The 24,675-nt window shown below is 28.4% G+C and overlaps 1 protein-coding gene across 1 annotated transcript; it reads right to left on the reverse strand.

Annotated features, from left to right (window-relative positions):
• Positions 1–1,947: 1,947 nt before the first annotated feature.
• On the reverse strand, positions 1,948–23,518 carry kud (oligosaccharyltransferase subunit 5 kud). The gene is made up of 4 exons (XM_071180220.2): positions 23,378–23,518; positions 16,893–17,005; positions 7,115–7,244; positions 1,948–2,063 (listed from the first exon to the last, which is right to left on the reverse strand). Exons 1-3 carry the CDS (start codon positions 23,393–23,395, stop codon positions 7,118–7,120), a joined length of 258 nt encoding a protein of 85 aa, XP_071036321.1. The 5' UTR covers positions 23,396–23,518; the 3' UTR covers positions 1,948–2,063; positions 7,115–7,117.
• Positions 23,519–24,675: the final 1,157 nt, after the last annotated feature.

Genomic DNA, 24,675 nt, shown 5'->3' on the forward strand with positions numbered 1-24,675 from the left:
AAATGTCTTTGCTCTATAAATCTCTAAACTTAAGTTTCTTGAACATCAAGAAATAAGCTCCTGTCATATTTTCCTAAAACATACACTAAAACGGAAAAAACCATTAACAAAAAACTTGGTATTCGAAAATGAAGTATAAATGAATACATTTCAGGCCAAGCATAGAACTTTTAAAGAATAAGGCATTATTTTCATTGAGATGTGTTAAAATTACATTCATTAAGACATGAAAACTGAAAAAATTTTGTGCATGAAAAATAATACTTTAAGAAATAAAATGGTGTGTTTACGCACCAATGAACAAATTAATGGTGCGTAAACACACCATTTTATTTCTTAAAGTATTACTTTTCATTCATGATTTATTTTAATTTTATTCACAGAAGTTGCAACTTTAATCCATCATAAAAACATGTAATTAATCTGAAATGGAATAATAATATATTTTCAAAAAGTCAAAAACACTTCCAGTCAAAAAACTATGAAAGTTTGAAAATTTCAAAACAGAAAGAGTTTACACCAATTGAATTACTAATATTTTATGTATGCCTTCGGAACAGAAATAGCAGAAATATTAAATTAGTAAAAAATACATTTCTTGAAATGATGCATTTACACACCTTTGGCCGAAATGGGTTAAAATACTCTTAAAAGTTAAATCACTTGTATACTCTTCATTAATAGCAAATTCATTTTATGTTAGAATACTTCATTTTTAGTTTCTTACAAAGAATTGAGAAGGGAACTAAAAATTAATGAAAGATAAAAGCATTCAAATGACAAAACCAATGCAGGGAGAGTGTTTGAGTTACATGCTTGGAGTTATATGATGGATCTAAGGATTCATATAATGAGTAGGAAAAAAACCAGAGAAAATACTTCATTGACCCGAGGTCTTGAAAATGGACAAAAAGTATGGGACTTGGAGGCCATCTGGGGCTGTCCCATTTAGAATGACTTATCTTATTTTTGCAGCAACCCTGATATCAAGGTTCTCACTCAATTTCAAAAAAAAAATCTCCCTGACTTTTCCAGGTATACCAGGTAAATTTCAATGAAAATCGGAACCATATTTTCATTCGAAAACTTTGATTCTTTATTTGTAATGTAAAATATAAGATTTTCTGTGTAAAACAAATATCATTAAATGAGAAAGGGAACCTTTCAGTTTGACTAAAATGAGAAATTTTTATAACAAATAATTGTAATAGATGTTAGAATTATTTTACTCTAATCTCAATAACTGATTACTGTTATTGGCAATCTTCAGACTGATTATTTTCCAGGAATGATATAGAAATTTTCCAGATTTTTGTATTAAAAAAAATTCAACTTTCCCTGATTTTTGGAGTTAAAATAAAATTCCTCGACAATTCCAGGTTTTCCCGGTTCTCTCTGATCCGGGGGAAACCTGCTATTGTTGATTAAATTTTCATTCTCTGGACAACAGGAATGGTAATACAACATAGGGTCACTGCCCTCCCCTCACATAAATAAGTATTTGATTTTTGTTATTTATATTTAACAATTATAATATGCTAGAATTCAAAATTAACATTGATTTATATTTTGCATCATAAATTTCAGAAATCTCATAGTAAAAATATTAATAAATTTTTCTCCTAAATACGGCATTTTATCACATTCTCAAACTTTTCGAATCACAATTTTAACATTTAACAAACAAAAGCATGCAAAAATAATATATTAAATATATTTCCAAGTAATTGTAAGTTACAATACTTGTAATAGCAATATAATAGAATATATAGTAACTGAATGTCTAACTTAAAGTAGTATATTACAATGTAATGTGCAATAGGGTGTAATATTAGAATACATAATTAAATAGAACTGCAAAGAAAAAAAAATATATAGTCATTAGAGTATAATTTCCTATCAGTTTAATTATAAAAAATATCTTTTAAAAATAAGAACAAAAAGCTCTTTAATAAAAAGTAACATTTATTTTTTTACATACAAAGAGTTTGTTTATAACACAAAGCGACAGGAATGTACACTCAGTGGACCATGATGACTTATGATTTCTCGACTTCAGACAACTGAAAAAGAGAAATATTAAAGCATAACACATTTTATCCGAAGAGCTGGAAAAATTATGATAAAAGCAAAAACAAACCTAAAATTGTTTATAAATGTTTAGAGCATTAGATGCTTTTACTCTTACTAATTAACAACTAATTAAGTCTTACTAATTAACAACTACACACTTAAGGCTTTTATAGCCAGTGCCTAGATATACACACCTACAGGGAAATGTTTGCATGTTTTGCAATGCATAGCAACAATAGAAAAGATATTTTTGACATCTAAAAAGTATCAAACATTTAAAGCCTTGCATGAGTAGTAATCAACTGCTTAAGTAAGTGTATCTGAAAATATCTTGCCAAGGCAAGTAGTTAACAATGACTAAAGGTAAGTCAACATGATTAACATTAAATTAAAATGCACTCATTATTTACTTGATCTAACTTAAACTGGGAGGTGGAAATTTCAAGTTATTATATTAATGCAAAGGTAATAAAATTATGACAAACCTTTAAGATCAAACTAATTTGAGAATTAATTTGTAATTTTAAATAGCTAGAATACAAATTAGAATCTTTAGATTTTAATTTGTAATCCTAAATAGCTAGAATACAAATTAAAATCTTAAGATTTTAAAGTTTTCTTTTAAAAAAACAAACTATCTCCATAGTTAACACCTTAATGGAAACAAGACAATTTTAAAGAAAATTGCAGATTTTATTCAAGAAAATTATATAAAACTAAGTATGTGTACAATTTATGTATTCAATTCATTTTTAATTTTTAGACTAATCGATGATGAGTGCTGACACAAAGTTTAAAAAAACTATCTCTAAACGCATTACAAATAGTCTTGTACTGACATCTAATATATAGATTGAGAAATAAACATAGCCACAATAAAAGGGGGCAACACTTTAGCACCTCATTTTGACGGGAGCGAGAAGAAAGGAATTAAAAGAAATAAGGGTTAGTTAAATTTAGAAAATAGGAGTGGGGGAAAACAAATTTTAGAAATGAAATAAGATACAAAATATTAAGAAAATATTATATAAAAATCTGAAATGAATCGATACAATTATTAATCTACACAAATGTAAAGTAAAGATCTACACAAAAGTAATCCTTGTCCATAAATAGCCAAGTTACAAAAAAATATGTATACATATACTTAGTATAGCTTAAAAAAGTGTACATTTTATTTTTCTGACTGTTATAATGTACTTAAATTGGAGAGGAAGAATGTACATTTTAGACGTATTAAAAATTATAGATATGTCACACATTTTTTAATATAAAAATAAACAGCCACTAAGAATATATATTAATGGTTTACTTTTCAATTGCCTTAAGTGAACATTAGAAAGCCACACATAGCGCAATTTGTAAGTAAGCTATAAATATATTAGCCATACAGCATTAAAATTTAGTACAGATCAAAAACTTTTAAAATTATCTTTGTTTTTAATTAAAAACCTCAAGTTTCATTTCAGGAAGAATTGAATTACAGTTTTCTTTTGTTGTCCAGTGTTGGTTGGTTTAAACCAAAATTTTTTTTAAAAAAAAGCCAAGATTGGGTATTTTTAACAAGTAAATTTTTAAAAAAAAAAATTTTTATTTTATCTCTTTAAAAATACTTTTTAAATGTCTAGATATCATAACTTTCTTGGAAAATTAGCTTCAAAAATAAATTGATGCAAAAAAAATGTTTCAAAAATGCTATATGTAAAATAAAACATCAAATCCATTTTCTAATTACTTTTAAAATTTGTTAAATAATGTAATTAAATTATGAACAAGTTAAAAAAGTTTGAAACTTTTTTTAGAGAACTTTTTATATATCCAGTTAAAAACACATTATGCTTGTTTACAATCAAAAGAATAAATGGAAATAAATTGCTTGTTTAAGTTTTATATTTAACTTCTCAATTTATGTTTTTTAAAAATATTTCAATTATCAGAGACAAAAATTTGCATTGTACAATTTTGTTCATTTTTGTAATATTTTTAAAATGCATTTTAAATATTAGAAAACAATTCTAACAAAAAATATTCAGAATAGGGTGACCCGGGGTAATTCACGATCACTCTGCTTCTGGGGTAAATAATGATCACCAAAGTTTTATTTAAAAAAAAAAAAAAAAAAAAAAACATTTTTAAATTTGAGACATGGGCAAGAATGCTTGTACACTTTACTAAAGTATAACTACATTTACTTAATAGTTTTTTGCTTAATCTAACAAAATAAGTATCTTTTAAACTGCTTTCAGTATTTTCCATTTCAAAGATGGGTTTCAAAATGTGCACATTTCTGCAAAGATCCCCCTCCTTCTCTTAATAATAAATATTTTGAGTTACTTTCTTTTTCTTTGATATAAAAGTAGTGTAAACTTTTGTTTAATTGTTTCACATCTACTGTAAACATTATAATTGATTATAAGAAACTGTATCAAATGTTGCCCCCCTACAGATGGGGTAATTATTGATCACTGGGGTAATTCCTGATCATTGTCATTTCTTCATATAAATAGTATATAAAATAGCTAATAAATAGCTAATTGTCTTTTCTTAAATAACAGTTCATATTTATTGAGTGGAACAACTACAAAATATATTTTAACTGTCATCACAAAATTTGTTTTTAACTGTATACAAGACTGTATTCTGATTTGCACCATTTCTGGTTTGTCTTACCTTGCTTCAATCTTAATTTTATGCGTGTACATTGTTAGAATAATTTTTAAGTTTATAAATTAGCCTAGTATAAATATGGTGAGAAATTATAAGCCTAAAAAGGATACTAAGCTTCTAGAAAGCAAAATTAGTGACATTCTTTTAATGATTGAAAATGAAAATTTCAGTGTGAGAGCTGCTGCCAGAGCTGTTGACATACCTTACTTAACTGTACACTATCCCTTAAAGAAGTTAAAAAATCCAGCAAAATTAACCCATATGGGAACTCTTATATTTCAGCAGAACACGAGAATGAGTTGGCTGATTGCCTAAAATGTATGGCACGATGCAAAGATTTTTGGAAAATTTAAAGTGTTAATCTTTCTTCTTGCTTTTAAATAAATCATTTTACTAGTTGATTAAACATATCTTTTTGGTTTATTTGTTTGATCTTGACGTCTTATTTGTTAATTACCATTATATAATTATTTTTAAACAGCCCCTTCACAATAAAAACTGGTGATCAGTAATTACCCCAGAAGTGATCAGGAATTACCCCAGAAATGATCAAGACCAGGGGTAATTCCTAATCACTAAAAATTTAAAATATTTTAAATTCTAATTAGATTTTCAAACAAAAGAAGGTGGCATAGGACTCATCTTATATAGCCTCAAACTTCCAGTAAATATTAAAATTCAATCTTGAATAGTTTTTTCACATAATAGATGTTTGCATTTTTTGATCAGGAATCACCCCAGGTCACCCTACATTTACAATATTTTCCTTGTATTTCCTTTTATTTAATGTTGCATTGTGTTAATAAGCAAATTGCAGACCTCATTAAAAAAAAATTAGGACATTTTTGGTAGAGTATATGTTTACCAGACAACTTTTAAAAGGTCAAATAACAGATTAAAAAAGGTTTAATTTGCTCTACTCAAGTACAATAAGGGCAAAATTTATTGCAAAAAAATAAAATATTCGATTTTTAAAAGTTATTTCAGTGAAATTCTATTAATGGAGCACTGAGCAACTCATTAGTTTGAGATCAATAATTAGACAATTTAAATAGAACTATTACATTAAAAAATAATCAGCAACAATTAGTTAATATTCGTTCATACCAATATTTATTTAAAATTTGCAATTGAGTTCAGGTCTTCTTTAATCAGATATTATAAAATGGGGTTTCAAACATTTTGAAATAATAACACAGTGAAGATGCCTCTTAGCATTTGTGTTCAAAAGTAATTTTCTGGGAGAAGTATTAATTAAAATAAAAAGATATTCAATGGAAATCCTAAATCTTAAGATTATTCAAACAGATTATGTTGAGAACTGCAGTAGTATTCTTAGAAAATGGGATGTTCTGAATAACAGAATCAGAAATATAAAAATTAAAATAAATGCTAAGAAATACAAAAAGTTAAGAATAAAGGACAATATTTTTTAACAAGAAAATCAGAAATTTTAGGACAATACAAACTCTGATATTATTGAACTTAAAACTCTATTATGTTGAAATGAAAATACTAGTTAATGTTAATTACTAGAAAGAAAATAGTTTACAATTTTATAGGCAACCAATGTCATTTTTGCACCTTTTAATCATTCCTTTATTTTAAAGTATTTTTAAATTATTATTTAAATAAAATAAATATAATATATTGTCTTAAATACATAGAAGTTTGTCTTGATTCAAATTTTATTACATTTAAGGGATTGAAAAGAACAAGAAATCAATGGATTGATATTCAAGAGATTGAAAAAAATTTATGTTTGATAAAACTTAATACTAATATTATAAATCCTATACAGCTAAATAATGATATTAATTAAATACTGAAATATAGCATTTTTAAATTACAGACAACCACAGGGAAAATCACTCTTTAATATACTAATCTCACTAAAATAAATTTTAAATGTTGAGTATTTACTTTGAATGTTAAGAAGAGTTATAAAGTAAAATAAAAACATATTTAAAAATATTCACTTTTATTATTTTGTTAGCATATAGAAACAAAAGTGGATACTTCTATATTGTTTATTGAAAACATTTAATAGATAAACAGAATAAAAGACTTTAGAATGGCTAAGTTAATTTTAATGAAGGGCATAAAATATTATTCAACATATTGTTTACAAAAATTTATAAAAAGTTAGTTTGAACCAAAACAATCCAGATTTTTGGGATATTTAAAAAAAAAAATTTCCAGCCCTGTGTCTGTCATACATTAATTGTATGAACATAGAATTTTAAAAAAAAAAAGTTGTTCGAAGTTTTGAATGTGAATTTTTGTGTGAAATATGAAAAGCATTATTTGAAATGTCAAATATAAAAGTGAAATACATAAAGACAACACTGATTTATAAAAAGAAAAAAATTACCTATTAAACATATATTCCAACCCAAAGAAGAAGAAACAATACTCCAAATCCCAGGAAAATTGCAGCAACCAATGATATCAAAAGCTCTTTGAAGACATCTCTTGTAAACTTTGTTGAAGTCACTTCATAACTTAACAAATATTAAGAAAGATAATGTTTTAACAAAACTAAGTACTAAACTATTGTACAATGTACTATAAATAGAAACGATTATAAAAGATTAACAAATACCCAAGTTGACAGTTCAAAATGTTTACAAAATATACTAATTTAAAACTACATAATAAAAGGTAACCATTCTAAATAGACACAAATAAGCTAGTTTTTTTTTTTTAAATGAATCAATATTACTATATAATTTTAACACTAGCACAAAGAAAACCATACCTATTTTTGATAATAAATTTAAATTACCACATTTTTAATAGGTATAATAGAAACCTAAATAAATTCTTTTCATTTAAAAATTTCATTGTATTGTCTTTTTAAAGAAACACTAAAAAATAATAAAAATTGCAAATGAATATTTCAATTTATCACAAAAATATTCATTTAAAAATTTGAGTAACCATACTAAAACAGAATAGCAATGGAATAAACACAAAAAATATCTACTTTCTCTTCATAATCAAACTAGATTTTTTACTAGTTGAGTGTTGTTCCAAAAACGTTAAATTTTGCCAGAGAAAACTGGTAAACTTTCCTCTAATGTTGAATCGCCTTTTTAAAGAAACACTAGAAAATAATAAAAATTTCAAAGGATTATATTTTCAATTTATCACAAAAATATTCATGTAAAAATGGGAGTAACCATGCTAAAACATAATAACAGTGAAATAAGCACAAATAAACAAGTTAAATTTTTTTAATTAATCAGTGTTTCTACATTATTTCTATATATACAAAGAAATATATACTTTCTTTTCATAATCAAAATTTTCATGAATTTTTTAGTAGATTTCATTATAAACAAAAAAACTGCCAAAATCACTACCATGTAATCAACCAACACGTCAACGTCGCAGAAATTGATATGAGAATCCTCTACTTCACGTTGCTGCACTCCCCCGTGATTACATCATTGCACTTGATTGGTATAAATAATAATACAATAACTATAAAGGTTCAAAAAAAATTAGCCTACTTGCAGAAATATTTTTAATAGAGATTTTGTGTTCACAGAAAATTTTCCATTGTATCCAAGTCTGGTAGCCTGATAGTTCAGTACTTAAATGAATCAATAAAATCAGATTTTTCAGTTTAAACTAAGTTTTCTTCTTCTCTTCTCATTGGCACGACAGCCCAGGATGGGCCTTGGCCTTCTCAACAAGCCTATGCCAAGACATTCTTCCCTTATCCAAGGTTCTCCAGTTAATTATCTTTCAAATTTGTAGGTCCTTTTCAAGGCAGTCTAAAAATCTTAGGTTTGGTCATCCTCTTTTTCTTGTACCTGTTGGCCTGGCACAGAAAATTAAACTAAGTTTAGTGACCCTAAAATAAATGGTACTGCAATTAAAATTTACTGTTCGCTAAGAACTTGCGTTCTTTGCAACCCAGAAGTTATATTTTATTCAAGTAAAACTATCTATAGTGTTTTATTGGCATTTTGTAATATTTGGGACAGTAATTTTACAAAAGTTGATGGTAATTTTACAAAATATATCAAATGTTTGCACATTAAATATTTTAAGAAATACACTCACTGTATATATATATATATATATATATATATATATATATATATATATATATATATATATATATATATATATATAAATATATATATAAATATATATATATATATATATATATATATATATATATATATAAATATATATATAAATATATATATATATATATATATAAATATATATATAAATATATATATATATATATATATATATATATATATAAATATATATATAAATATATATATATATATATATATAAATATATATATATATAAATATATATATATATATATATATATATATATATATATATATATATATAAATATATATATATATATATATATATATATATATATATATATATATATATATATATATATATATATATATATATATATATATATATATATATATATATATATATATATATATATATATATATATATATATATATATATATATATATATAATACATATAATATAAAATGTCTCATACGAGTCTTTCTATATTAAATCATAAACTTAATTGTTTCTTATTAATTTTAAGAGGTAAAAATTGTACTTTCACAAAGAGCCATAAAAAGTCAAGATACCAATTAAAAGATTATTTTCTGAAGTTAATAGGTAATAATTCTTTAAAAAAAATGCACTAAGATAAACCCAAAAATTACCTATCGTCAGAATGGTGTCATGTTTTGGAAGATATCAAAATCTCTAAATTTTCCCATTCGCATGACATTTGAATAAGTTAAGGATATTCTTGCAACTAATTCCTTTTCTGAATCCCTGTTTAAATAGCAGGAGCCATGGACAAATGTGTGGTTTTTTCATAATTTCTTGGCTTAACAAATCTGTGCCAAATCCCAACATTCTGTAAGAAACAACTTTTTAAAAGAAAATCAAAACAAACGCAGTTCATTTACTGTATACTTTTATTAAAATTTACGCGCACCGTTACTTTAAAAACTCACAATCTGTATCGTACACAAGAACTGCTGTTGCCGAAACATGGAATACTAAATATGTAATAAGAATATAATTAATGTTCACGTTCACACTTTTACACTCGATCATCCTGACTTTTGGACGACCTCGTCCCTTCAAAACAACTTATAATCCTGCAAGTGAAGCGGCACACTTTTACATCTCTTTGGTCTACTGTTATCTTGGCTTAAATTTTTATTTGGATCGTCATTGCATTGATTTGTACTGTTGTCGTTTATGGGTTCACAAGCAATGAAGTTTTCCTTACTTCCAGTAATATTGTCCCCATCATCAGACAGATCTTCGTTGTTGACCAGATGTAATAGTTTTATTTGCGAAGCGTGGGCGGTAGTCGTATAATTATGTTGCCTTCTTCATCCTTGTCCAACTGCGCGTAAATCAGCAACTTGATAAGTGTCGGATGGTAATATTTTGATGACTGTTTAAGGACCTCTGTACTTAACTTGGATTTTAGTGTTAGATAAGGCAGTTTGTTCAGGTAATCGTCTTACGACCACAACATCATCTATATTGTACTTAAATGCATCACATCGATGTTTGTCATAATTCCTTTTCATCTTTTCTTGTGCAATGATAATACTTTCCTGGGCATCTCTTTGCAGTTTTGTTGGATTTACGTAGTCATTTGATGTTGGTAGTAGATCTTGTGGAAAATATCCAGGCTTTACTGGCGTGTATCCATACGAGAGTTCAAAAGGAGGTTTTCCAGTCGACTTACTCGGAGACCAGTTAATACACATTTGTACTTCTGGTAATATTTTATCCCAATCCTTGTGAGATTCCGTTTGGACATTGGAAAATATCATTAGAATAAGTATATGATTTATGCGTTCAACTTGTCCATTAGCTTGTGGTCTTTGACTGGAGTTTAATGTATGCTTGATTCCCAATTGCTTACAATAGCCTTCAAACGCCGAGGACGTGAAGCTGCTCCCTCTGTCTGCAATGACTCACCTCGGAGAACCAAAATCATCAGTAAATTCATCAAGACACTTCATAACGCTTTTAGTTGAGCAACTAGGACATGGACGGAGGTGCACAAACTTAGTCATATTGTCAACAAAAACCAAAAGCTCCTTGTTGCGAGCTGAACTTGTTACAAATGGGCCAAGGAAATCCATATGAACAACTTCAAATGGGCGACTACCAGGTGGAATGGTATTAAGTTTACCTTGAGCTTTCCTACCAGGTACTTTTGTAAATGCACATATGACACTCTGTTGTATATGCTGCTTGATATAACTTGCCATAGGTGGAAACCAAAACTGTTGACATATCATTTGAATTTAAATGTCTGTAATCAATTACCATACGATGATCACCAGTTTTCTTAGATACGAGCAAAACAGGGCTACTACATTCAGAAGAACTGTCACGAATAACACCCTGATCTTTTAATTCTTGAACAATTTCTCTTAAAACTTGTCTCTCGTAGTTCGAAGCTCAATAGGGTGAACGAGAAACAGTGTCTACTACCCGGTGTCTCAACGATACGCATTATAGTACAGTACAGAACCCGTTATCCGGAAATCAGAAAACCGGAAAACCAAAAAAACCAAAACGAAATTCGATTAGTTTTCCCGCTTTTTAAAAAAAATAATAATTTTTTTTTCCTCATAAGATTTTAGGATTTTTCGTTCTTTTTTTAAAGCTGTTTACCTTACCATCATTTTGGAAATAATCATTAGTTTTTTTTCTTCATCGTTTTTTTTTCTTTTTAAGATTATTTCCAATTTTTTTTTTAGTTGGGTTTAACTATAAAAAAAACGGTTTTTTGTAGAGATTCAGAAAATCAGAAAAATCAGTTATCCGGAATATCGATGGTCCCGATCGTTCCGGATAATCGGTTCCCTCCTGTATTATTAATGCATTCTAGTTCATCTTGTTTTAAAGCAAAACACAACCTAAATTCATTTAATAAATCACATAAAATTTGCTGTTTTTCTTTATTTATTGATGGTCCAATTTTAACACATTCTCTATCGATTGGATTTCGCACAATTTCTTTTGCTAATAAAACGGCTGGGGTTGAATCCGCATCTTTTTTAACCACTGAATTGTAACTATTTTCATATACCTAATTTCCTCGCAAGATAACAAGATTTTTCTTTAATTGTAATTTATGCTACTAGGATTCACGGGGGGGGGGGGATTTGCCATTGTGGATAGCAAACGTGGATAGCTTAGATCATCTCGACCACTGCAGGAAATAAATCCGTTCTGAGATTTACATGCACTGAAGACAGTTACCAATTGAACTGTACGCGGTTCAATCACGAACTTTTCGAGGGTCTTCAACACAACCCTATCAGGCATTTCATTATTCTGGAAATCATGCAAAAAATCCAGCTCTTCCACATGAACTAACTTGGATCTGCCTTGATTTCTAACCATTATTATCTCGGGTGAATCAATGATGTCATTCCCAATGAGAACATCAGGGCCTTCAAATGTATCATCAGTCACTACATAAAACAGAACTTCCTTCAACTTTACCCTGTCTATAGTCACATTAAGTATGATAATTCCTAGTGAATCCCTTACACCTCCAATACCTTGAATTCGTGTAACTATATTTTTATGTATATTTTTATTAAATGTTTGTGCTATATTTTATCGATAAAAACTAACTATATCAAAACTATATTTTAACATAGATATATCAGCAGCGGAATCCATAAAAGCACTAGTATTTACTTCTTCTATGATAATATTCTTCGTTGTACTATTACTGGAACTGGGTAAAAACGAAACTGCATTGACTAATGGGAAAGACGCTCTCTTTGGACATTCCTTTGTACCATGTCTTTCTGTTTTGCAGGCAGTACAAAACTTTGGACGTTTCGGCTTTACAAAATCACGGGCAAAATGGCCGGTATCATAACAATTGTAGCAACAGTTTGATTATTAGTTGTACTTCAACTTGGCTCCGTTTGTTTGCCTTTGGCGATATTTTCTTCCTTCAAAAACTTATTGTTACTAGATTTATTATTATACTGAATATGATTCTTATAAACATCTTTGAGTTCAATAAGTTCATCTACCTTTTCAGCTAATGTATAAGGTGAAATTATATGGGTCCACTGATCCAAGTAACGTTCTCGTATATCTGGAGGCACCAGAGCTTTCATTCGATCTGTGATGATAAACTCTCAAAACTACTTATTTTAAGTCAGGCAGTCCACCCATTTAAATGCATTTCAAGCTCGTGGTAATATTCTTTCCATGACTTTCCACCAGCATTCTCATGAGAATAAAAAAGTTGTCTAAATTTTTCAGGACTTAGTCTGTAACACTTAAGCAAAAGAGATTTAACATAGTCATAATTTTCTGACTCTTCTTCTGGTTCTCTCATTATCATTTGGACAATTTCACTCGATAACTGGTTAATTAAACATGCCATCCACAATGTACTTGGCATTTGTACTCTTTTCATTATTCTCTCGAAATGTACTAAATAAAGGCTGATATCCTCATTACTCATAGAAAACTTTCTCAGTTGTGACTGCCAATCAACTTTTGGCGCCGATGTTATTACTTCAGTTTTGACTACTTCTGAAGTTTTAGCAGCAATATCTAACTTCTTGAGTTCCAATGCATGTTCCCGATCGGCTTTTTCTTTTTCCAATGCATGTTCGAGGTCGGCTTTTTCTTTCTCTTCTTGACAAAGGCGCTCGGCATCTTAAACCAAATTTTCGACCATTCCTTGAACCATTTACTCATCGTATTTCTCTCTATTCAATATTAACTTTCTCAAGTCAGGGATTTTCAAAGTAATAGAAGTAACATCTTCAGATATCTCATTAGCTACATAACGTAACTGATCTTTACAAAGTCGCGATAAAAATGCCATTTTAAACTCAAAATTAATTACAGTCCTGTTTATCCCACTTCTGATAATGTAAGAAACAACTTTTAAAAGAAAAACAAAACAAACACAGTTGTTTTGTTTTCTTTTAAAAATTTACTGTTTACTTTTATTAAAATTTACGCACACCGTTATTCTAAAAACTCAAAATTTATATCGTACACAAGAACTGCTGTTGCCAAAACATGGAATACTAAACATGTAATAATAATATAATTAATGTTCACATTCACACTTTTACAATTCCTGCAATGGAAACCCATCATTATATGCAAAAATCCAACGTAAGCTGTAAAATAAACTGAATATAAATTTAAAAAGGTAAACATAACCATTCGTACAACCCATTGTGTTTGCAAATGCTAGCTTTTCCGTGTCTTTTGGGTGGATTTGTAAATGCCAATATCCACTAAGTAGGTCAATACAAGAATAATAAAAACTTTGAGCAAATTTATCAATCAAAGATTCCATTAAACGTAACGGTTTAGCATCAGCATCCGACTTCGTCACCTGATTTAATTGTCTAAAATCTGCATGTAAACGAGTTTTCTTATTTTTTATTTTCCCCCTTTTTAAATACTAGCGTTACTAGGAAGAAATTTCTTTTATGTTTTAATAAATCCTGAATTTGGTTATCTCTAAGATTTGAGGGCCATCTTTGAGTTTACTGACATGCATTTCCATCCTGATCAGGTATCCTCAATTTGGCTAACAAAACTGTTGGAATCAGTACTTTGAACACTTGATGAATCCTGTCTATCAGTTGGAGATTCATCTATGAAAATGTTATTAATACTCTAATCAGGTGGGCTCTAATCAGATACATCTCAAAAATATCCAGATGAATCAACAACAGAGTCAAACAGGGTTGTGTCTGCGTGTTTTATTTTCTTATCAGTTTGATTTACTACGTTGATAACAGAATTGAGATTGTTTTGAATTTTATCTTCATATATTTTTTCCTTTGAAGAATTCAAATCAGTTTCCCACCCAGCTTTCGGAAGGGAATCTGAATCAGAGTTCGATGATGGGACACTAACATGAGAACTCTTATGTGTGCTAATGTTTTGGAAGAGTCGGGCCCCATACCATGGTGTATTGCCATCAAGATCTGCAACACTTCCATAGCTATGAAGAGTATCATACAGAATGAGGTGGTAACTGTTGAATAGTAAATTCTAGCCATAATTCTAGCCATATTTATAACTTTTTGAAAGTGCCTTTTTGGGGTATGAAATAACAAACGGCACTGTTACAACAAATAACAATAATAATATTGATTTACTAAAAAATTTAAACCTCAAACAGATGTAAAATCATTGCAAAGGTTTCTGGGATCTATTGATGTTTATTACAAATGTATAGATAAATATGCAACTATTTAAGCTCCACAAAATAATTTTTTAAAAAAGAATACTAAATGGATTTGAAATCCATTGGGCGTTTCCCTGCACAGATTCGAATCCTGCCAGCTTGTAATAATATGCCTTCAAAGGCCTGATAATCTAAGAGATTTTGGCTAATTCAAATTAATAGGCATCTTATTAATTTATATTAAGTTAATTTAACTGCTTATATTGGATTTTTGTAGAAAATAGCCTGGTATAACCTCATTGCCAGAAATGGAAATTACACCACAGAACCAAAGTGCCTCCAATATGTAATATAGATCATCTCAAACGAGTCTTACTACATTAAATCATAAGCTTTAATGATTCTTAGAAAAATACACATTAAGAAAATCCCAAAAATACCCTAACGTCAGAATATCGTCATGTTTTGGAACATATCAAAATCTCTAATTTTTTCTGATTTGAAATATGTTTCATTAAGTTAAAGATATTCGTATAACTAATTCGTTTTCAGAATCCCTGCTTAAATAGTAAGAGCCATCTAAAATGCATGGTTTTTTCATATTTTCATGTCTAGATAAATCTGTGCCAAATCCCAACATTCCTGCTATGGACACCTCTCATTGTAATCCATGCAACTATCAAATAAACTTTATAAATTAATAAGATGCCTATTTATTTGAATTATCCAATGTCTCTTGGATTATCTTACTTTTGAAGGCATGGTATCGCATAGATATTGAGCAGTATCAAATCTTAGCAGCATATAACAGTAAAATTATAACTGAATGATTTTCATACAACATTAAATCAAATTAAATTCATAGCACTCAGCAACAATAAAACCAGACTTGAGAAAAGTAAACTAAAATTGAGGACTAAATAAATCCATAAATATTGAAATATATACATTTTATAATCATGAAAAATGCTATAACAAAGACATGAAAATTACTATCTATATAAATACTTATCCAAATTGTTTTCTACAAAATAGCTTTCAGGCTGATGACATTCTTTTTTCTTTCTGTTAATCATATTCATTTATGTTACAGTAGATTTGTCATGCACAGTAATAATCAAATCTTCAGATTACAAACTCAATTCCATAGCCAGTTAATCTGCTATGGAATTGAGTTTGTAATATTAAAACAACAAACTTCTCAGTTCACATGAAGTTACAAAGAACACTTTATTTTTTAATGAAATTCAAAACAAAATTAAATTCAAGATTGTTCTTGAATTAGATTCAAGAATGAATATTAGTCACGCACTTCATATTAACCGCATATTACCCATGCACCTCAAAATTATTTTGAAAAGTCCCTACTTATCTGGGCCAAGAAGAAATAAAAAGCGAGAATTATTTTTAACCTAAAAAAAGTCAGTGTAAAGAATTCCAAGGCAAAAATTTACACTGGGTAATCACATCCTAATTTAAAATTAAAAATAAATTATAGTTGAGCAGTATTAAATCGTAGCTGTAATATAACAGTAAAATTATAACTGAGAGATTTTCATGCAATTTTCCTAGCGTATTTACATGTATATTCAGAAAGAATGAAAAATATAAATTATGAAGAAGCTATCTGTTGAGTTAGTGATAATGAAAATAGATAAGCAAAAATTCTTATAGACTACAAGATTATTTTTCCAAGGAATCAGTGCATTCGGGAAAAAAAAAGTAAAAAATTAAATTACTTATTACCAATAATAATTAAAAAACACGACAAAATGACCATCTCTTCCAATTACTTATAACTACACATATTAATTTGCAAAATATTAACTAAATTATTAAGTTTTAATAAGTTTCATAAAATTTAAGAAGCTTCAGATTGAAAAAATTTAAAAAGGATACACAAAGAACCATCCCATGAAAAAAAGTCCAATTCCTAATAAAACAAGAGTGAGATGAGGATAAACTGCAGGATTCACAGGACTCACATATCTACTCATGTGTTCCAAACCCATCTAGAAACAAAAAGTACATTAAAACTACAAATTATTAATGAATAAAATATATCATAAAATAAAAAGAGATATTTATTAATAAAATGTCAGGTTTGAGAAGAAATTAATCTTTGGCAAAACAATTATAAGCTTAACTTATACAGCTGAACCCCACTAATGTGAAACCGCTTAATGTGAAATATCGCTTTACATGAAACATGTGTTTGACCCATGAGTCAACAATCAATTATTGTTGTATTTTATAAGTTTAACATGAAATTTTCAAGCTGATTATTGCTTAACATGAAAAGAAACTGGATACAGCATAGATAATAAATAATTAGGTATGGCAGTATAGTATGTTTTAATACATTACCTGACCGAGTTATTGTATTATTGTAATGAATGATCCCACTCATTCATTTGGAGGAATGTTATTTCTATTTTCTTCCTTTGTTAGAAGTAGCAGATGTGCAAATAAATAAAATACTTAAAATAAAATAGTTTAATAAAGTAGTTATAACTTTTAATTTGCTTAGTTCACAATAGAATCGTTAGCATACATTAATGTAGTACATAACATGCATAAATAGCAAGAAATAAATTGTTTCCGTGATGTATCAGATAAAACAAAATTCAGTTAACATGAAATAATTATGATAGTCCCACCGATTTCGCATTAACGAGGTTTGACTGTAATTGATTTGTAAAGAAACTAATGTAAAAAATATTGAAAAAATTAAATAGAATTAAATGTCATAATACAGTCTTACAAATAAAAAGAATTAAGAACAAAGTTGTTACAGATAGTATAGTTCATTTGTAAATGGTCATTGGTTAAATATACAGTAATTTTGGGGGCTAATTGGCAAAATGAAGGCTTGGTCACAAGTTGTCCCTAAAATAAAGTGAAGGTGCATATTATATTTTTAAAAATAATATTTTTCACTGATCAGGCAAAAAGAAAAATTTATGTAACTTTAATCATATATTTACTAATACTATTTTTATACTGACTGATTTTTACCTTTCTAGAAAAAATTATGGTGTTAAAAGTTTTCTGAGTTAAGATTCTGTATAATTGTTTAACAGAGCCCAAAGTAAAGAAATGAAAAACATTAATAACTTGAAGTCTAATTATTTGAGAGTTTTAACCTAAATATGCAAATTAATTAATGCAGGCAATATTTTGCAAACTTAAACTCAGTGTTAAACTAGAAAACTTTTTTCTCTTTCCTTATGATGCAACTAGAAAATGCCATCTTGAAATTTTTTGAAACACACATTGCTGAAAAAAGAGCTATACAAAAAAAAATTCAGAAAAATTAAAAATTTTCAGTTAAGAGTTTTTTAAAAATTAGTAATAGCAAAATAACAACAAAATAGTTTTTAAAAATAACCAAACTAAGTTATATCTATGACAAAAACTGAACAAAGTGACACAAAATTTAGCTATCTAAATCAAACCGGTCTAAAGGTACAACTGTTTATAAATGTAAAAAATTGGTGAATTTTCAAAAATGTATGACTTAGAAACAAATATAGTGCATAAAATCTGAAACTGGATTTATTTTTCAAGCCAGAAACAGGTTTAACAAATGTGCTAAAAGAGAAATAATTAAATAAATTGTATAGTAATTGCATAATTAAAAAAAATAAAATTTTTGGTCCACAATTTATTCAATACAATACATTACAATTATTGTTAAATGAATTGATACGGAAAATAAAATTTAGTTCAGGATGACATTTATGTCTTATAAAAATAAATTCCAGATAGATTATGGAGAAAATAAATGGTGGATGATGAACTAGGATATGAACCTTTGCGGTCGTGTGTCTACTCTCAGCCACCAACGCTTTTTTACCATTCTAGTCGTATGTCTGCTCTCAGCCACCACAGCAAAGAACCATACTGATCCTGTATTATATTAAGTCGACAAGCTTTGGAGATACGTGAAAATAGAAATAATATTTTATAAATTGTGTTTAAGTAAATTAATTCCGACCAGCAAGACAGTCATGTATAAACCTAATAAGACTGCAAAGGGTTAATAAGAATAAAAACTTTCTTTAAAAAAAAATGCAGATCTAGAAAAGTTGAATAAAAGAATACTTCCAAAACATGCTATTTCATAAATACTAATTTATAATAAAGAAATGAATGTGCAAATGAGGAGGAAAACACACCGCAACAGAGTATATCCTTCTACTAAAAATCATGAAAGCAAGTGCTAAATTTTAGATGCTATCAAACTTTGACTAAATAATAAAAAATCAATAGTTTGACTTATATGTTATAAACAATTACCAAGATATTTTTCCTTAGCTTTATGCATTCAAATGTGTTGGAGAAAAGCTAAGCGAAATCATGACTTTTTTACAATAGACAAAAGATATTAGCAAACATGCAATAGTTTTTTTAATTTTATGCAAACATGGTAGAGATGCAGGGGTCTGTTTAGAAGAAATTTGGGTCTGTTAACGGACCCTTCACAAAATATCTTTTCATAAAAACGGACCCTTCACAAAATATTATAACTTAAAAACGGACCCTTCACAATATGATTTTTCTTTTAATCGGACCCTTCACAAATTTGTTTATCTTCATTATTGTTTTGTTAATCGAATAAACCCTTTCCAGGGCAGAAAACAAGAAAGATGGATGTAAACGAATTAAGTATTGTCTTCGGCAGACGATTCTTCCATTATTCGTCCGGAATGAATATTCTGCGTTCAGCACTATAGGCTAAATACCAAATATTTGTATGTTGCATCTCTAATTTAGTAGCAGCTATTGCTGTTTATTTTTAAAATTTAATTTTTTTAATTATAATTTTACAGTGTTGAGCATAATCTTGTATGTATTTACAGTTTAAAAACTCCTTGAAAAAGTTTTTTTTTTGTAATAACGGACCCTATGTGCACAAATTCATAAAAGCGGACCCTGGTTGAAAGAATGTGAGTAATTTTTTCACAATTTCACGAAAAACGGACCTTTCACAAAATGTCTAGACAGACCCCTGAGATGGGATCTCTTAACACACTGATTTTCATTCATATCTCAACCTTGATAAATGAAAAGATTGCCAATTATATTAATAATTTATTTTATTAATAAAAGGATTAAAAGAAATAATTTATTTTTTAAATTATATGAAATATGTTACGCATATTTTTGCACGACATTGTTCAAAAAATTTATGAATTATAAAGTATACAAATTTTTACATAATTTTAAACTATGCAAAAACTGTATTGCATAATATTAAACTGTTAAAATGACTATATAAAAATTTGAATAATCAACCCTAAAGGGATAAAATTTCCAAAACAAAGTATTGCATACATTAATTTAAAATTATTTGCAATTATTATTCTTTTGTATGCAACTGCTGTCAGAAAAACTAGTTCAAATAAAAAGTTTAAGAGATATTGCAAAATAAATAGGAAAAACAGAAAATAACATTACATAGTTTAAAGTTTTTACCACTTGCTTATCTTATCCATTAGTTTCATATTTTCTAGGTGACAACCAACTTCATATGTTAAGGGTTGAAAATTGGAAAATAGTGGATAAAAAAAAAAAGTTTACTTAATATTCAGAGAAAATACAATTTTTGAGTTTGATTTTGTAACTTAAACTATCCACTACACAAACTAATTATCACATTTAAAGCAGGATCGAGATTTTGTGCAGAACAAACCTACTATTTCTTAGAGTGAAAGAATGAGAAAAAAAAGTAGACAAATTGAATTTAGTATCTAGACAAAATAGATACTAAAAAAAATCAAGAAAATTGTTTAGAAATAAGTATTATAACAATAGAATTCACTTTGTAATAGTTTCATTTATTTCAATTAAATTTAACACAGTGTCAAACATTTTAAAAAATCAAATTTTTTAAAAAAAATGACTATTTTATTGCATATATTCACAATAGAGTTCTTGACTTATAATCAAATATTTTAAAAAAGGGTTTCAATAATTACAAAACGAAAACACAAAGAATAAAAGTCTTAACAATTGTGTTCTACAGTAATTTTCTGGATAAAATATTAAAATATAAAGATATTAGATCCAAAATCCATATCTTTCGACTATTCAAACCAATTATTTCAAGAATATATTTGTAGAAAATTCTAAACACACAAAACCCAGAAATATGAGGACAAAAAGCTAAAAATAAAGCACAAATAACGACAAAATATTTTTATCAGGAAAATCAGAAATTTCAGAACTACTAACTCTGATATTATTAAACTTAAAACACACTTTATTTATTATTAAACCATTCACACTTTATTTATTATTAAACCATTAGTACTAACACTTACTTTAACTATTTTATATGCAAGCCATGTAATTTTCATACCTTTTCATCCTTCCATTACTTACAAGTATTTTTTAATTATTATAAATTTATAAAATACATACAATACAGTCTCTTGAATATATTAAAATTTGTATTGATTCAAATTTTAATATGTTTAAAACTTAGTGATTAAAAAAACAAGAAATCTATAGATTGATATAAAATGGATTAAAAAAAAAACAAGTAATGTATATTTGGCAAAAGTTCTAAAGTTTAAAGTTTAAAGTTGTGTTATTGATAAGTTTGGTAAAGTTTATATTTACCAAATATACATTATAGAAACAAGCGAAGGGTGGTTGCAATCACTCTTAAACATATAGTACTAACATAAATTTTTAATATTAAGTGTTTATATAAGATTACACAGTTTTAAAATATCTACGATACATTGCATGAAATATATTAAAATTTGCTCTGATTTTTAAAAAAAATACAAAAGAGAAATGCATATTTTATAAATCTTAATACTAATATTATAAATTATAAGCAAATAATGATATTAAAAAAATAATGAACTATTGCATATTTATATTACAGACAAGCAAAGGGAGAAATTAAAGTTAAGTGGAATTAATAGAAATGATGTGGATTAATATAAAGTATATTTAAAAAACTGCTTTTTTTATTATTACGTTAGCATAATTTAGGAATAAAAGTCAATATTTCTTTATTGTTATTGAAAACAATAATTGCTAAAAACTGAACTGTGGTGGCTCATTGGTTAAGGCACTGAATTGTATTGAGAAGAACTGGGGTTCAATCTCCACCCACCCTCAGCTCAAAGGGGTCTAGCTTGTTTGGGAAGCAATGGTGGCCTGCGCACAGTCTTGCTGACCACATTGCCACAATTATGCCGTTGGTCACGAAATTGGGGAGCCCCCTACTGACTCACAAAAGGCCGTTGAAAAAATGTTTTACTTCACTCTTAGTTAAATACTATGAAATACTTTTGAGTGGTTCAGTTTGATTAAATTTAGGTCTTAAAATAAAATTGCAGAAGGGGGAAAAAAAAACAGTTTTACTAAAAAACCTAATTCAAACAGAAAAAAAAAAAATCTTTTTTTGTTTTCTTTCCAAATCTGCTTCACTTAGGTTTAGTTTGGATATCCAAATCTAAGCACAATACAAAAAATAGTAAAAAATTTTAATCCGTTTATCATTGCAAAGAAATGTATAGCCATTTCCATAACTTATCAATATTTAATTCAAATTAAATCTGGTATTTTCCACAGAATCACTTAAGATTTACCCAAAATGATAACATATTTTGTTGCCAACGTAGATAAATTGGTCAGAAGAAGTAAGCATAGCAGTAAGAAGTTTAATTTTCAGTATTTTACACAAAGCTGCTGATTTAAACTGTTTCGAAACTGTCAACTCCATATTACTTCAAGCATCCAGCTACTGTTTTTATTTTAACAATATTCTGTCCCTTTTGCACACAATTTTTTTTAACAAAAGTTGCCTTTTTTAATTTTTACCAATCTTCTGTATGAGGTTTAAGCAATAAACCGAAGGGTTTTTTTTTTTAGTCTGGTTTCCACATAAAACAGCAATTACTGAAAATTGCCATATAATGCAAGCAAGTCGAATATCTTACAAATACAACATTTTCGGATAATATAGGATATTTTGACATCGACCCATTATTTTCATTGAAGAAAATTAGTTAATGCATCGGGCTACTAGAACAAAAAACAAAATTAGACGGCAACTTAGTATGCACCTAATAACTTCTAATAAATAAATAAAAAATAGACTACATTCTTAATTATTTGTAATGACCTAAGTAACCATTTAAAAGTATCTCAATTGACACAAAATAAACGATATTTATTTAAAATTTGCTTTTATCCACTATATTTAAAATGAAGTGAATAAAATGTTCCTTAAAAATATGGGGTCAGATAAATAAGCTATTACAAGGTTTCGAAATCGAAAGAATTTCTTTTTCACAAATGAAATTATCAACTTATGAAAACAGTAAAATATTTAAAGGAAAAATTAAAAATTTTACCAAATACTCCGAAGCCATATTTGTATTTTATGATGACGTGTGACGTGATAAGAAAGTAAACAGACACCGGCTTTATGAAAAGAGAAAAAGCTGAAATACCTATTTCTGTCCAATTCTTATCGCTCATTGCAATGATGGATGGTAAACCAACATTTTCCAAAATGCGGTTACTACACCGTCTGCGAAAATCCAACGCTTCGTGGTAAAGACACGGTTCTCAGTAAAATACCGAGGATAAGCATCACTGGCTACGGTCAGTAAGCGGGTGGGTGACCACTTTCATCAGCCTGCGTAAGGACCTAGGATGCGCGGTATTGGTCCTCATTAAACTGTTCTAATGTAAAGTGCTCGACTTCTCTCGCAGGTCGTTTACCAAAGTCTCCAATAGTATAATTCCCGCTACTTACTGATGATCAAATTTGCGATGTCATGTCTTCGGATCTGGATCATCCTCATGATCCATCCTCATGGATCATCCTCTGGGATCATCCTCATGGATGTTTCCCAGACTGTCGTCAATTGCTCATTATACAGCTCTCGTGCGACGTAAATAACATTCCCTACACAACGCTTCGTGACTTATTTCCCCGTTTACACGAAGCCTGACATCAAGCTTCCCTAGCAACAATTTTACATTTCAATTGAGCTAATATGGGCTAATTGGAAATTGGCTAATATGGATTCCATAACGACATTGGGGAGTTTAGATTTTTCAATATTGGTCCTAGAATGACTTTCAATAATGGAACCAAATTCATTTCTATCTAGGACCAATATTGAAAAATCTGGACATTCCAATGCTTACCCAACATTATCCTACATAACAACAACAAGGGTCCTACGTATGAAATGATATTGTTTCCTTATTGAAAGCCATTTTTAGGAGCAATATTACAAAATATAGACACCCTAATATTGGCTTGTAGAGTGTTGGTTGGGGCAAGCTTGTTCAGATCAAGTTCGGGAGTTACCCATGTGGGGCTAGGCTAAAGGACCCTGTTGTGACCTATCTAGACTGTGTAGCAACAGCACGAGGAGTTCAATGTAGCAGTTAAAAATTGCAAGTCAATTGTTCACTGTGTTGCACCCATCAAACTAGGCGTGTTCATATTAAGTTGAATTTTTCTGGGGAAATAGGCGTGTTCAGATCACGTACGAATTTTACCTATTTAGAGTGTTCATCTGGGCTAGAAAGCCCGTGAGCCGCTCTTGTGGGGCTAGAGTCTAGCCCCACAAACTCGGCTCACTACCTTCAATGTCAACTTTCACCTATCAAGAGGCATCCCAAGATCTTAACA

The sequence above is a fragment of the Parasteatoda tepidariorum genome, chromosome 1 (genome assembly GCF_982258835.1).
Source record: "Parasteatoda tepidariorum strain Cologne lab strain chromosome 1, Ptep-v5.0, whole genome shotgun sequence".
NCBI lineage: Eukaryota > Metazoa > Arthropoda > Arachnida > Araneae > Theridiidae > Parasteatoda > Parasteatoda tepidariorum.